Source organism: Ictalurus furcatus, chromosome 18 (genome assembly GCF_023375685.1).
Source record: "Ictalurus furcatus strain D&B chromosome 18, Billie_1.0, whole genome shotgun sequence".
Taxonomy (NCBI): Eukaryota; Metazoa; Chordata; class Actinopteri; order Siluriformes; family Ictaluridae; genus Ictalurus; species Ictalurus furcatus.
Window position 1 is genome coordinate 5,988,151 of NC_071272.1, and position 15,595 is coordinate 6,003,745.

Consider the following 15,595-nt stretch of genomic DNA (forward strand, 5'->3'; position numbering starts at 1 on the left):
TAAGCGGTTCCTCCTCATATACCTGGGAGTAACCTGTGCTCATCTGGTACTGCTACAGGAGCATCACTTTGGAAGCACTGCTGTAATGTTTTATATGCAACAGTGATCCAGAAAGGGAGAAAGTTCAGCAGTGTAATGATTACCAATCCCACAGTGTGTACAGAAGCTTAAAAATGCCACCGTGCCTGTGTGAATGAACGTGCTTTATATCGCCGCAAACCAAAACGCATGTGTATTCACCCTTCTAGGATGACACACTGTCAGAATTAATTGCTGCAGTTTCAGATCTCGTTGGATTCCTTATTCTACTTTATTAAAAAAAAACATTACTGCTGAGTCATAGATACTTATTTGTGAGATGTTTGTTTAGGATGGGGGGGAAGCTGCCACTTCCCGTGTATTTGCACACTAACGCCTAAAGTCAAACATGGATGCATTTTATTTTACATTAAGGAACTCAAACCCTTCTTCTTTTACCTCTTGACAAAGCAAGGATGCATCTTTCAAGCAGGAAAATAAAGACAAGACATTACGAATTGCTTGATGGTTAGAAGGGGTGGGGCTTCAAGGCTGTCAGTCATGCCACATTTGGACCTACCAGTGAAGTGCGTCAATTTTCGACCACTGTGTGTTCAAGCCACAATGTAAGATTGATCCAGATCGATCTAAAGTGAACAAATGAGTTATACTGTATAAACAAGTCCAGATAAGTGCTACTTGGTTTACTGTTAATACTGCAAGCAGCCATGTCGATTTGACATCACTCCCTGAACCCAGGGTTGAAGAGATCGTCAGGAATTGACCATTCAGAATTCTGAGGTGAGGGGGTGTTTTTGGTTTTTCCTAGTTGGGGTTGGTTGTAAAAGACTACACATTTCGCACATTTTTGATTTCATACCTCAAGTGGTAGCAGACACCCTTATGCAAAAAACACACTAAATGTTCATGTGGTCAAAACTGAGGCTTTCTTGGCAGAGGTTAGCGAAATCATGTATTATGTCTCACTGTGCTCGTGTAACCAGGCACAACCAGACTTACTAGCAAAGACTGCTATCTAGATTTAAGAAGCACAGCTAGAATTTGTACCGTTATAATGTGTGTGCATGTCTCTCTTTGCTCTGTATACCATGATCAACCAATAAATAAAAAAAACACATTAAAATATATGGTAACCCTAATTACTCTGTATTTATTAAACATGTTTGAATGTCAGCTTTATTTCCTAGATATAGGACACTGGGGGCAGTGGTGGCTTGGCGGGGGGCAGTGGTGGCTTGGCGGGGGGCAGTGGTGGCTTGGCGGTTAAGGCTCTGGGTTACTGGTCAGAAGGTCGGGAGTTCAAGCCCCAGCACTGCTAAGCTGCCACTGTTGGGCCCTTGAGCCTCTCTGCTCCAGGGGCGCAGTATCATGGATGACCCTGCGCTCTGTCCCCAACTTCCTGACATGCTGGGTATGCGGAGAAAAGAATTTCACTGTGCATATGTATGTGATAAATAAAGACTCATTATCATGCTGTAGATCACCAAAAATACATCACAAAATTAATCTCGATTTTGGCGTACATTTAATCCAACATCTTCAGTATAAGCACTTTTTCAAAAAAGCAGAGGTGCCTTTGAAGAAAAAAAAAATTTTTAGTACCATATCCAACCATGGACATATTTTAGCAATTTGACAATAACATGGATGTCAAGAGCCATTTTAGGATAAAACTATACCATTTTGATCCCTCAAAATCTTCAGTGAAGTAATTTTTTATAAAGCGACCTTGAGTGCTATTATTTCTTTCTTCTTATTATTATTATACTACGAGAAGCCACCAAGACAACAAATCACTCATCTTGTCAATGACTTAAGTAAAAGGGAACATGGTGCAACACAGCCCAACGTGGAGCAAGGGGCGTTGTAGATAATCCTTAAACAGTTGACCCCACTGACATTAAGGATGAGGGCGTACAGAAAGGTTAACTCTGTCGGGGTTTGAAGTAGATACAGTGGATTAGTGGATAAGCGGATTCCTCTGCCTTTTTAGACAAAGCAGCATTTATTACAGCAGCCAATGCAAAGCGGCAGTGACGCAGAGCTTTGTTCATCTCTCGTCTTTCTCACATGTCTAGGCACGTTTTCATCTAAAAACCTGCACACACGCCCTGACTTTGTGGGATCAACACAGCGAACAACAGGGGAAAGTACAAAACCGAACCATCGGTAACTCGATCGCTCACAGAAATTACAGAGACCATCTGGGCAGCACGATGACTTCGGTCAGCCATTGTTTACAACGATAAGACTGTTAACACAGTCACAATTGCACACATGCTGGCTGGTGTGTTTAATTCCAACAGACACTGAAAAGGAGATATTCTTACCGGCCACTTCTACAATATCTCCAGGAACAATGTCTCTGGCTTTGATCCTCTGCACGCTCTTCCTGTCCTGCCGATACACTTTTCCCATCTCGGGCTCGTATTCCTTGAGGGCCTCGATGGCATTTTCTGCATTTCGCTCCTGCAAGCATTATTTAAAAAATAAAAATTAAACACTGACATCACTGAACAAAAGAACAATACATGTTGTACATTCAGGAGGAACTCTGTGGGTGTGGTGGCTAAGCAATGAAATTGAGAGTATAATCACCTAGTGCTTATCTCACAGCCCAGTACTTTGAGAAACTTTACACTACTGCCATCATAAATCTGGGCCTCATTTATGATCAATGCCAACAAAAGCAATGCACCAAAAATAGTTAGACATTAACCTTAAGTAAAGGGAGAGACAATACAGCAACGAGGTGCGCCACTCAATCATGAGAAATAATTTTATGCCCCTAAAAATGTCCCAGTGCACCAGCAAATACGATTTAAAAAGTTTCAACCTCTTTGTTCACAATCCCAAAGTTACACACCAGCTTGTGTGGCAGCCATTTTTTGGCCAGATGCCTCTGTTGGCTTCATTCAGATGACGGGAACACGAAAAAGCCATTTATTACGTTATTTTTATGTACCAATTTCCGGCAACGAGGCTGCACACTGGAGATTTTACTTCAGATTTAACTGCCCAGCTAATGATTTTATTGTTGGTCCACCAGTGGGGAAATTAGAAATCACTTAAATTGCAGTCATTTCACACATGACATACTTCTGTCCTCAAAACAAAGAACTGTTTTCCTTTCACATCGGATAAAATTAACTCAGACACTCAAGGTACCGGGAAAATCCAGACGTACGCGTTCTGATGAAAATGACATGCAAAAACCCGATGCGGGTAATAGCATACTGAGCCAAGATCAAAGGAAATACAATAACAAAAAACTGAAGAATAAATGGAAAAAGAGAAGAAAAAAAACAGCCAGAACCTTCTGGAGTGTTTTCTGGAATGGCTTACTGACTACAAACTCGGACTAGTTCGGGTAATATTTGTTAAAAACAGTGACTGACAGTTTTTTTAAATATAAAAAGAAGCTGCAGTGTTTTCACATGGTAAAAAGAATTAGCTTGTATATTGGGGTTGCTGTGAGCTGCAGTTTGGGTTAAAATCAAAACACGTGAAAGTTAACAACACATTTTCCCGTACTCAAATCTCTTGTAACATCCGCAATAAAAATAAATAAATAAATAAATAAATAAAACCTTGAACAAAAAAAAAATTCTCTGAATAACTAACTCTTCCTACTGACTAGTGTTGCATCAATCCGAAGAGGGTGGGTTTCCGGGTTCCCTTTTTTGAGTCTCGGTTCCTCTCAAGCTTTCTTCCAAATGTCTTTAGGAAGTTATTCCTTGACACAATGACCTTGCAGGTGGCTGTGCTTTGTCAAAAACTACTTAAAGTCGCTTCATAAGCTTTATGGTGAACAGTCTTCCACTCTGTGACCATACAGAAACACAGGCTCTTAAAAAAAAAAAAAAAAAGTAAGAAAGAAAGAAAAAAAAAAAAGAACACGTATTGCCATTCGCCCTGAACACACAAAGCAGATAGAAAATATGAATATAACAATATCGACTTTGTCCCTTAGTGGATGCTCCCTGGGTTGGCTGCTGAGAAACGGCCTCTGTTATTTACTCTGGATGTTTAATGGGTGTGTAAATCTGCAGTACAAGCGCCAGGGCAGGTGTGCTAAGCGGCACTGCCCAGGAACATGCTGCTGACTGAAAAGGAGCCCAAACAGGGACTAAAGATAATTAGCTGGCAGGTCTCGAGAGTGAACCCAGGCTAAGAACACACCTTAAAGACTTTAACCCTTACCCTGCTTTCAAACTAGCACACAAGTCACTTGTGTCGCTTATAATTTATCTCTGTGCAGCGTTTCTTTAACTGCGATGAAAAATGTTAACAGCGGTACACGCCACTCCTTCCAAGCCTCTATGTCTTTGTATGACAGGAGAAGACAAGACCAGTAAATATGAACTAATTAATAGTTACCTTTAGTACCTCATTTACACAGAACACATACATAGAAAATGAATGTTTGCTTGCTAGCATGAGCATACAGTTACTGAGCAAAGGAAATGAGAATTAAGTGAGCATTTCCATATCCATAAAAGAAAAACATGGTTCAGAAAAACCTCCACGGTGCATGAAAGACTGAATGCCCTGAGCATTTTTCTCATCATTTTCAGGGTTAAGGATGGAGTTTCTCACACGAGCCCAGTGACCAAAATAAAACCACTGAAACTGGGACACTGGCTTCAGGGCAACTGGGAGGTGGTGGAGCAAAAAAAAATAAATAAAAAAAAATTAAAAAAAAAATTAAAAAAAGCCTTCAGCTCTACGCCAGGAAGGCTGGGCTATCTTAAGACGAGCAGAAACAAGATCACCATGTGCTTTCATTTCACAACAAGGGCAGTTTCATTGAGGAAAAAGGAACAAACACACAAAAGCACATTCATTGCATACCAAAGTGACATCAAAAACTATTAAACAAAATTGTTCACAGAAGTGGGTTTCTTACGAAGCCAAAAATCCTGCATTTAAAAAAAAACAACAAACCCCAGCTGTTTGAGAGCACAAACTGAAAAAAGCTAGTTATAAAAGGCGCATGGAGAACTCTTGAATCTGATTGGTCAAGAAGATGCCAATTTTCCATAACAGCAGCTCTGAAAGTTGTTCCACGTACAAATAATGAATTTACGTTTAACGTATTCATTTAAATAAGTTATCATTTGTGTAATCACAGTAAATTCACATTGATGTATAATTTTCCAATAAGTGCCACCCCAGGTGTTTTATTCCTTAGATGAACCAAGTGGAGAGCAAATTGTGGTATCAAATGTGTTTTCATCAGGAACAATAACAAGTACATTTATATGACCCAGCACTAATATAAACTAAAATTAAAACGTGTATTATAGATCAACGTATGAAATCCAAGTGTCTCATCAACTGCAAGCACGGTGCCTTAAACTTCAATTTAAAAGATGATTCCAGTGCTGCTTTACACAGGTTCGCCATTTCTGACTCACGTTTAAAATCCCATATTCATTTGTTGTATTTGCAATATAGCACTACTTATTTTGTGCAAACAAAAAAAAGCTGACACAGGTTGTTTCATCATATAATAAACAGGAAAAGAAAAAGGTAAACTTACCTGCCAGACCCCTACGATGGCGTTGGCTATAAGAATTAACAGTATTACAAAAGGCTCCACAAAAGCCGTAATGGTCTCTTCTCCCTCTTCAAACCAGGCCAGTACCTACAGAGGAAAAGAAATGAAGGAAACGTCAAAGGATAAGTGTCAAATAATTATTATTCATACTACGTTCTCATCTTAGCACTCACTCATGTTCCGCTTCAAACATCAAAACAAAAAGCCAATTACAGGTGCAGGATGACATCAGGAACTGGAGCCATTTAGCAAAAAAGTCATGGGAATATGCACGGTTTAACCAGTTTGAACTGAACCCTGGTGTTTTTTCAAGTCTGATTCCAAGTAAACTCTAGCGAGATTCAACTGCAGTGCCAAAATAATTCAACTCCGAATCGACTCAACTGTAGAAGTGAACCAAACTTGCTGTGTGTTTTTGTAGACATAAGTTGCTGTCATTCCTCATACTTTGAAATATACAGCAAACTGCTGTGTATTGTTGAAGACTCGTGCTACAAATATACGAGATTCGACTGCAGTGAGAAAGTGATTCGACTCTGAATCAAATCAACTAGAAATGTGAACCACGTACAGTTTGCATAGTCCTCATTCTGACAAAAAAACAAAAGCAATTCATAAACAGTTTTAAACTTGCAACTACACACACTTGGCAAAGATTTGCTTTCCTTTCCTTTTAACTATTTATGTGCCAAACAAACGGCAAACCAACCAAAAGCGTTAATTATGCACTCATTCTCAGCACTAACAGTTGTGAATGCACCCTGAGAGAAATTTAGGACCAACTGATGTCTTGCTGTGTCTTGAACCACCGGCAGAATACCGTGCTCTCCGTGAGCCTGTTACGAGTCAGTGAATGAGGCGAGTTACGTTTAACACGTGCTCTCCTGCTCATCTTGCACACGCTGCGGCATTTCAACGTATGTAGACGTTAAAGCTCATTATGCATTAAGAATGGGAGACAGATGACCGTTTTGGAGATCCAGTAATGCAGCTAATGTCTAATCATTCATCCTCAATCTTCAGCATCCTACACAATGGCCGAATGACTATTTAAGATAGATCTGGTGTTATTTAGTGAAAGCTACCTGCACTATTCAGGTTCATAATTAACCAACACATTATCATCAAAGCACACAAACGTACTCAGGCAGATAAAAATGTCCCAAACACCAACGTCTTGGGCCGGTTGCTGAGAAACAGCAGCAGTTGTTTCCTGTGGACGCATAAATATATACCCACACACGCCAAGCCAAGAATTAAAATAGCAACTTTTCGACTTTCCAGGCTATGCATTTTCAATTTCCTTTAAAGGAATTTACAACCGTGCTCGCTATCCAAATTTTACTCCGTGCAAAACTGGATGCTTCTGACCACCAGTTAGCATCATGCAAACAACATGCTGGATTTAGCTCCTATTAGATTAAGACTAACAGTTCTTACGCAAATCTAAAGAAACAAATGTGCACATGAATATATATTGACCGATATGAGAGTTTGATTTTATGCAAACTTCCATGCAACGTGTATTTTCTTTTTCTAGCTTAGTACATCGTTGGTATAATGCAAGCTCAATCAGCGTTAATAAATCAGTAAATTCACTCGGCTCAGCACAACACACTTCATCTCTAATAAATGAATAAATAAATAAATAAATAAATAAATGAAAATAAAGACTGCTTTTAATACGGTAAAAAAAATCAGCACCATTTTAGCCACGGCATCTACACTACACGGAGTGTGCGCACTTGTGTGATTTTACTTCTACTGATGCACAATAATTCTCTGTGGACTAATTATCCACCATTAGCAGCAAACAATTAAAAAACTGAGCATCTTTATTTACGTGTATGTGCAACTTGACAGATAAATGGCTTACATAATATCCCCTTAGGTCAGCTACAAATAAGTGCGTATAAAAACGACCAAGCAACACTTCACTCCTTTTCATGAATGACTTTCCTGAGTGACTAAGCCGAAACAATCAGACAGAACGCTACTCCGTGCATCACATCAATGCGTTGATTCAGAGAAAAGGCCAACCAAGCTCTCAGGAGGACTGCAGTCATACACCCTTTAGTAAACATAGCAGGCAGTGATAGGACACAAACTGCTGACTGTATGACACAAAATTTCTTAGGACACCTAGTGTTAAAGGAACACTACAGTACAAGTGAGTTGGTAAGACCGCACTACTGATTTTCAGACCAGATTCCAGGCTTTCATCAGCTCGTTCACTCACTCACTCACTCACTCTGGTATGATAGAACAGTTACTAGGGTAAACGCAGCACTCTCGCTTTTACTTCCTTGTCTTCTCAAAGCATTCCTCATGATAACAGGTTGCAAAAGGAAACTGGTAGTGTAAGGTTACTGAGGTCACACACACAGGATCACGGTCATAAATCAACCACACCGTTCACAACATTCCAACCGCTCATAAACACACCATGCTGGTCATTCCGACTTGCCACAGCTGAAGCTCTGATTACACCGTGATCTCCACACTATCATCACTTAGCACCTTGATGACACGATATTAATGTTAAAACTGACAACTTTATAAAACGCATTATCATCTTCTCATCCGTTAAATATAATTAATTATACCACAATAGAGTTGACTTCTTGATTCTGATTGGTCGGACGATGCAAATTCATTTTCTATAACTGCATGGCTTTGACAGGTTTTTTTTTTTTTTTTTTAAATGAATGCACTCTAATACGTTATCATCTCTATAGTAATAACGTTCATACATTTTAAGCATAAGAATACACTTATTTAACTAACATTTCTCAGGTGAAGCTTTTTTCGTAAGGAGACTAACATTTATGAACGAAGACTCAGAGGGAAAAGGATTCCTTCACAATAAACCGATTTTGGAAAAAAAAAAAAAAAAAAAGTATAACACGTCGTTCTTTAATAAAGAAAATTGTAACGTCTGCATATTGTTGCATAAGAGGAATCGACGCTTTGTGATGTGCGACCATAGTAAAATTATCCAGGTTGGCAACCCGGGCTTCATCGCACCACCCTGTCGTGGCTGATTTTCCTATAAACAGCTTATGAGCATTTTATTCCTTAGTTGTGCAACCGAGATAGATGTAGCTCACGCCCACCAATTACAGAATGTAAAGCCAGCTGACTTTTCCCCTGTCCACGCCCCATACACACTTAAGTTTTTTTCCGACGCATTTAAAACAGTACTTACAAATGATATACACGCTGCTAGAAGAAGAATCCTGACTAAGAGATCCTCGAACTGCTCGATCACCAACACCCACAAGGATTTACCTGTCAAACAAGTAGATGCATATGAATAGGGTTTGGGTTAGAATTGCTGCAGATATAGATATGCATAGAAGAGCAGATGCAAGGAAACAACAGGATTACCTTCTTCTGCTGGCAGTTCTGTACGCCGAGCAAGGATTCACACCAAAGACAGAGAAGAAGGAGATGTTAAGATGCATGACAATTGTTATTTATTAACCTTTTTTCCTACCTAATTAAAAAAAATTCATTTTAAAATCAGACAACAACGCGTGATGCATATAATTTGAGCACAGGAAATTCTTTTTTTATTTCTATACACACAAAAACAACAAAGCTCCAAAATAAACTACTCGTTTTAAGGCAGCCTTGCTATTTGAAAACACTGTTTGACCGCTTGATATTGAACAGACCGCGGCTGGCTCTGCTGAGCCCGCGATGACGTCAGCCGCTTTCATTTCGTCTTTTAACGGTTGCCGCGAGGCCTCAGCACGTTTCCCACAGCAACGCTAGCTAACTGATTCATTTCAGCGTTTTATTTATTTATTTTTCATACCAGCTCCAAAAAAAAACAGGTTCCTCAAAAATATCATTTAGCTGTTGAGACATGACAGTGCTAATTTGCGTGTCTAGCGTTCCTCCCCGCTAGCTTACCTTCGTATTAAAATGAGGTGCTGGACTGTTTAAAAGTTAGCCGTTTTGAGTCGCTCACTCACCGTTTGGTCCCCAATTCTCTCGCTGTCGTTTCACCTGATCGAGGCCGAGTCCGGTGCTTTCATTCACGCTGAAATAGCTGTAAACCTCTTCCACCGTTTTGGTGTGAGCGTTCTCCATAATGGTCGGCCGGCGTTTTTTTTTTTTTTTTAAGCAAAAACACACACTTATAGCTATTACTCTTCTTTTAATTCTCAGCGAAGGAACTAAATTGAATACACGAGCAAGAAGTAGAGTACAGTAGTTAAGGAAGTCGATAATTAAGACGCAAATTAGCAAGTTATAGCTATCAGTGTCCGGTGCGGCGCGCACACACACACTATGCTATATGCTATGCTAACGTTACTTCACTGAAACCCGCTAAGTTTTAGCCGAACCGGTGTCAGGAGCGAGGACCTACAGCAGTGTCATTTAGACGTCAAAACGTCATATAAACACGCCTAAAACTATTCACGGTGAGCCGCAGTCATGAATAAAAAAATCTTCAGCTCATTCCCAAGAGCAGCAAAATACCGGTTACCAGCACATCAACGTGAGCCACTCTCGCTTCTCCCCTCTCGGCTTGTCGACTGAGACGCATACGCTCCGTTTCTGTGTCCGCATGTGGAAGCCTCTGATTGGCTGAACACGACCCGGAAGTCCGATAACCCGGAAAATCGTGCGTGCGTTCTACGTAGAACAGCTCATTCATCTTGATTCCTATTAAGAAACAAGAGAGTCCCAACCGCCAAAATGCAAATGTATGATGAGATGTTAGTTTAATACATGTTGAAATAATAGTGAAAAGAAAAACTGTGAAAGTCTTCAAAAGACGTCTCGTTCTCGGAGTTCTCAGACGTCCATGGAAAGGTAGAAAGCTAGACACGACGCTAGCGCCGCCATATTTGATAGGGCAACACTTCAAGTTGGCTTCATAGACTTAGGTTAAAGCATTAATATAATATAGATTTTATACGAAAAGCTAACACGTTTGGTTTAATTTGGATGTAAAAGTCTAAACAAAAGGAAAATATATAACTTTTCGCAAGTTTAATGTTATGAGAGACTTTGTGAGGTTGGGACAGGGCTAACTTGTTGATTTTACTGTTTTATAATGCCTAGTATTAAAATATTTACGACTCAGATCTAAACATATTTTAAAAAAAAAGACTAATAATAAATCAAAACTTAATAAAATCACAGATAATATTAAGATATTTCTGGCACATCAAACAAAGCATTTTTTGAATGAGGTAACACAAAGCAGCATTTGCAGTGTCTCACAATTAAAATTTAAATCTTGCCACTTCCAATATGGCGGCCGTATGACCTTACTGCAAAAGTTAGCAACTGCGGTGACATCAAGGCGTGTTTGATTTGCGCTCATGTAGTGACTGTTCTGGAAAGATGTTCTAGAAGCTGCACTGTATAGGAGCTGCAGTTATCCAATCAGGTAACAGCTCCGCTACGTCAGTCGGCTGTGATTGGATCAGCTGATCTGTCCTGCTCAATGATGTGGACATTGTGACACCATGTTCATGTGAAAACTTGCTGTAAATATTAAACGGCTGAAGTAAACTGTAATCTACATTTTGTACTCTTGGTAACCAAGTCATTTAATTAAATGTATCCATAATATAAAAAAAAAAATAGGTTAGGAGAAACATATATTGAGGATACTAAATTGAGAAGACTAAATAATCTCTCTCTTTACATATATATATATATATATATATATATATATATATATATATATATATATATATATATATATATAATGTAATTATTTTATTTTATTTGTTTTTATAATTTTACAAGTCAGTCCTTAGAGAAAAAACACACACATTTTGACATCATGTGAATAATGTGTGATAAATAAAACCTCGTGAAAAATTAATGTGAAAATCAATTAATTGTGGGTGGGCAGGGGGATCACATGTAAAAAAAATAAAATAAAGTAAAGTAAAAAATTGTATAAATAAATAAAACAAAAACAAGTTTTGAATTTTTTTTTTAAGAAACGGTAAACTTTTTTTATCCCTCCATATCTGAAAAATCAAGAAGGAAGTATTTTTCTTTAAATCTCAGTATGTCTAGGTTTCTGTTGGCTAACATTCAGGTGTAAAGTGGGTTTAATTTTAGAATGAGTCATTAAAAAAAAATCTTTTTTTTTATCATGAGAATCCATCCTTTTTTCATGAGTCGTCCGTTATAGGTTATGAACAACATGCATTAAGTTCACATTTACTCAACCCATTTACCACCATAATATATTAGGAATATTCTGCTGAAAAGTTACATGTTCAAATTTGCATCATCCAAATTTCCTGAGGATCATGTGAAGAAGAAAAGTTCATTCAGCTTTCTTTTATTTTCAGTGATGAGGCCACTTTGAAAGTACAGCACTTTTGCCCAAATTATGGATTGAAAGTGAAGTATTAATTTGTAGAAATGAAATTATCATTAGATAATGAATCATTAGAATGTCCTTACTGTTAGCTAACCAGATGTTAAGTGTCAATGCTAAAAAACAACAAAAAAAATTAACCCTGTTACTCAAAAGAAACCTTGGAATAATGGTTGCCTGAGAGGAGGTCACACAATTTGGCTGGTTAAATGCATGTTTTAGTGGATTCAGTGTTGGAAAATGATATGTTTTTAAGAGTTACAATGGCTAAATGGCACCGGAGTCACAGAATCATTATGTTAATTGTTTTGGGATGTAGTGTTCTGGTGACTGGAAGGTCAGAAAGTGGAATCTGAGCAATACCGAGTGTTAGGCTCTCGAGCACGAAACATTAGGGTTCTTAACCCTCAACTGCTCAGCTGTATATTGTAGTTCATTTTGGACGACTACAAACTGCAGTCATTGACCAACAACATGCACCACCATCAGCCACAATATCAGATCAGCACAGTATGAGGAATGTCTGTAGCCATTTGGAGAAAATGTGGTTATATTTGGATGCTGTGATAGAGTACTTGGTCAGTGCATGCTGTGTCACTGATAAAACAAAGCTGCAGGAACAAATCACAAGATTAACTCCGAGCCCAGAGAGTCTGCAATCAATCCGACACACCATGAATACAGATAAACGGATATGAGCACACTAAATTAGTTTTGGCACCTCAGGGTTGTCATGGAGATATGTGCCATTAGAATTCACACAGTTTTCTTTTAAGCAGTCACCTTTAAGTGCATGCAAAATTTTAATAAATTAATGCTTCTGTTCGGAACGGACATTTAAATATATACGGTATTAAAATTGCACTGATACAGGAACAATTTTCACACAATTCATTTTTAAAGCTGCATTTCTGACCCTATACTTGATTTACTGCCAGTTATACAGTATACAATACACCCAATACACCCAATGTGTGTTTGAGGTTTTTTTTTATTACATGTGATTTTCATACATGCTGTAATTTCCATGTGAATTTCTTTGCACATGATTCATGTATCACAAATTAACAAATGATACGCTACAGCATAGTGAGACAAAATAATACAGCACATATTATTGCACTAAAGTTGTGTGATGTGATCAAGCATAAAGTGTCAAGGGTCCAAGTGTCAGTGTTCATTTGTCAAATGATTCATTTATTTTCAATTTATTATTCTAATTATTTAGATTTTTTTTTTACAAATAATTTTTTGTTGTTGTTTTTTGTTACATATGATTATTTTCACATGATTCATTTATTTTACATATGGTTCCTTATTTTTTCTCCACATCATTCTTTTATTTAAATGTGATTGTTTTCGAACATGATTAATTTCTTGCCTGTTGATTTTTTTTTTTGAAAAATGTATAAGTCATGTGGTTTTATTTATCATATTTTTTTCACTTTACTTGAGTAAAGTTTACCTGAGTTCACGCATGCAATTTCATGCGTGTTGAAATGCACTTTCATGTATTTCACATGTGATCACATTTTACTCAGATAATTACAGGTGAAAAACATGTTATTTTTCTTTAAGGGCTATGTTTAAGGCCTTTTACTGTAATATTGCAAACTGTAAACTCACTTGTATACTGTATAACTGGCAGTAAATCAAGTATAGGGTCAGAAATGCAGGATAGATGTGTTTTTTTTTATTACAGACTACCGGATGCGTCCAAATTAAAATTCAATCTCCCACAAAAAGAAAAAATGTCTCACCAGTTCTTGTGCATGGATCTCACCCAATAGTCAGTCGAGCCATTTATAGGCCATTTATCGCTCACCCCATGACTGACACTTTAACTGTGGCAGGCCTGAGGGAAATGGCCCAGTCAGCAGTCCAGTATAGAGGAGTATTCATTAAAAGGAGAGCTGCATACAAACCATTTTGGCCTGAGCACTATGGACATACAGTATGTGGTTATACATACTTTCTGGGGTTTGGAGTGCCATGATTTAACTGTTGGAAATATCAAACCAGTTGGGATATGTATTTGGATGTGGGCTAATAATGAACGTTATTTCAGCAGGAAAGTATATACACCATAAGTAGGAAATAAAACACAACAGGATGGTGTGATGCGACCTGACAAGTCATTTCGTCTTATAAATAACTGTAAAAGTGTGTCTAGACACAGTTGAAGCTTATTACCTCCTAGATGCTCTGCAGGATTATCACAACTTTTTCTTTTGCACTAAAATGTAATGGGCTATATAAGGAATAAAAAAAATAAGGGAAATAATCAACAACAGGGTTGTTATGTGATGTAGCCTTATGTGAACTTACTGAAATTGATTATTTTCTAATAACAGTATGGCCTGAAGTGGGTTCTTCCTCTTATACTATAGCAAGTTGGCATTGATTACAATTTTTAAATTTATTAAAGAACAATATGTCATACCTTTTTTTTAACCATTTATAGATACATGTAGTGTTTTGGAATGTCTGCAAGATAAGTTAGTTCCTGTAATTCACTTACATTATAGCAGCTATAAACCGATGTTCCCTCACCCAATGTTCTCGTTTATATCTCTCTTGTAGTTAATAACACACACACAAAAAAACACAGCTTGCTATGACACATCTGTCCTGAAGGCTTCCATATATGTTAAATAAACATCTCCTTACAAAAATCTTCAGATACCACAAAGTTGTTTTTTTTTCCTTGCACTATACAAGTGCATTAATATAAACCTGTGATTTACTTTGCAGCTGGAACTACTGTCAGTGCTTCTGTTATAGACAATGAATCAGCACCTTCTAACCCATCAGCATCAATAATTCAGCAGCTCTGTTAAAAACACTGAACATCAAATGTCCATTTCTGACCAAAAGCAAAAACATGACACACTATGTTCTAATTTTTGACATCCAAACAAAAAACTAATCCTGTTGTTTTGGTTTCCTGGATGAGGAATGAGACTGATAAACTACCCTCTGCCATATTAAGGCTATGTTTGGTGTCAGTGTCTGGGCACACAGCCACACACCGTCCTTATAAGGACCTGGGAAAACGCAAATGCAAGAATCTGGCGTGTGAGGGAGATAATGAAGCTCTCAGGGTAAGAGGTGGAGAAAAGAGAGAGTCTGTGTGTGTGTGCTTATACAGACATTTTAATGCATCTTTTGAGCCAAACATATTTACATTCTTCCTGATGATGCATAATGATCAACTGAAATAGAATTTTGTAGCTCCATTTTCCAAAACTGTCCAACTAAGGTAGCGCCAGAGCCACCGGCCCTGGCATTGCGGGTTGGATGTGAGCAGTGTGCCATCTAGTGGGCATTTATCATTACTACAGCACAGCTTCTGCTTATTCAGCTTCATGCTTTTCTGATTACATCTATTAATAAATTGTAATCCCATGCTAATTTGAACAGAGAGGAAGATCATAAAGACTCAGAAATTCCATCGTGATATTCCGATACCATCATGCAACATGCAAAAATCGCGTTAAAAAAGACGTAAAAGATTTCTAGAAAAATCTCATCTAAAATTTCTAAAATTTCCCTCCTTGTACCTCAATTGTTTTATATTACAGGATATATAGATCCGTCTTCTACGGATTTAGTTTATTCTAAAA

At 37.9% G+C, this 15,595-nt stretch overlaps 1 protein-coding gene across 2 annotated transcripts in view; it reads right to left on the reverse strand.

Moving 5' to 3' along the window:
• The window catches only part of atp2a2b (ATPase sarcoplasmic/endoplasmic reticulum Ca2+ transporting 2b), a 29,995-nt gene extending 19,570 nt beyond the window's left edge, over window positions 1–10,425 (reverse strand). Inside the window, exons 1-5 of one of the 2 annotated variants that reach the window (XM_053648498.1) lie at window positions 10,097–10,425; window positions 8,993–9,010; window positions 8,811–8,893; window positions 5,585–5,689; window positions 2,370–2,508 (exon numbers count right to left, since the gene is read on the reverse strand). In XM_053648498.1, coding sequence (XP_053504473.1) covers window positions 2,370–2,508; window positions 5,585–5,689; window positions 8,811–8,893; window positions 8,993–9,010; window positions 10,097–10,274 — 523 coding nt within the window. In that variant the 5' untranslated portion in view covers window positions 10,275–10,425. Of the gene's footprint in view, window positions 1–2,369; window positions 2,509–5,584; window positions 5,690–8,810; window positions 8,894–8,992; window positions 9,011–9,585 lie in introns of both variants that reach the window. The other variant, XM_053648499.1, reaches the window with a different exon arrangement.
• Window positions 10,426–15,595: the final 5,170 nt, after the last annotated feature.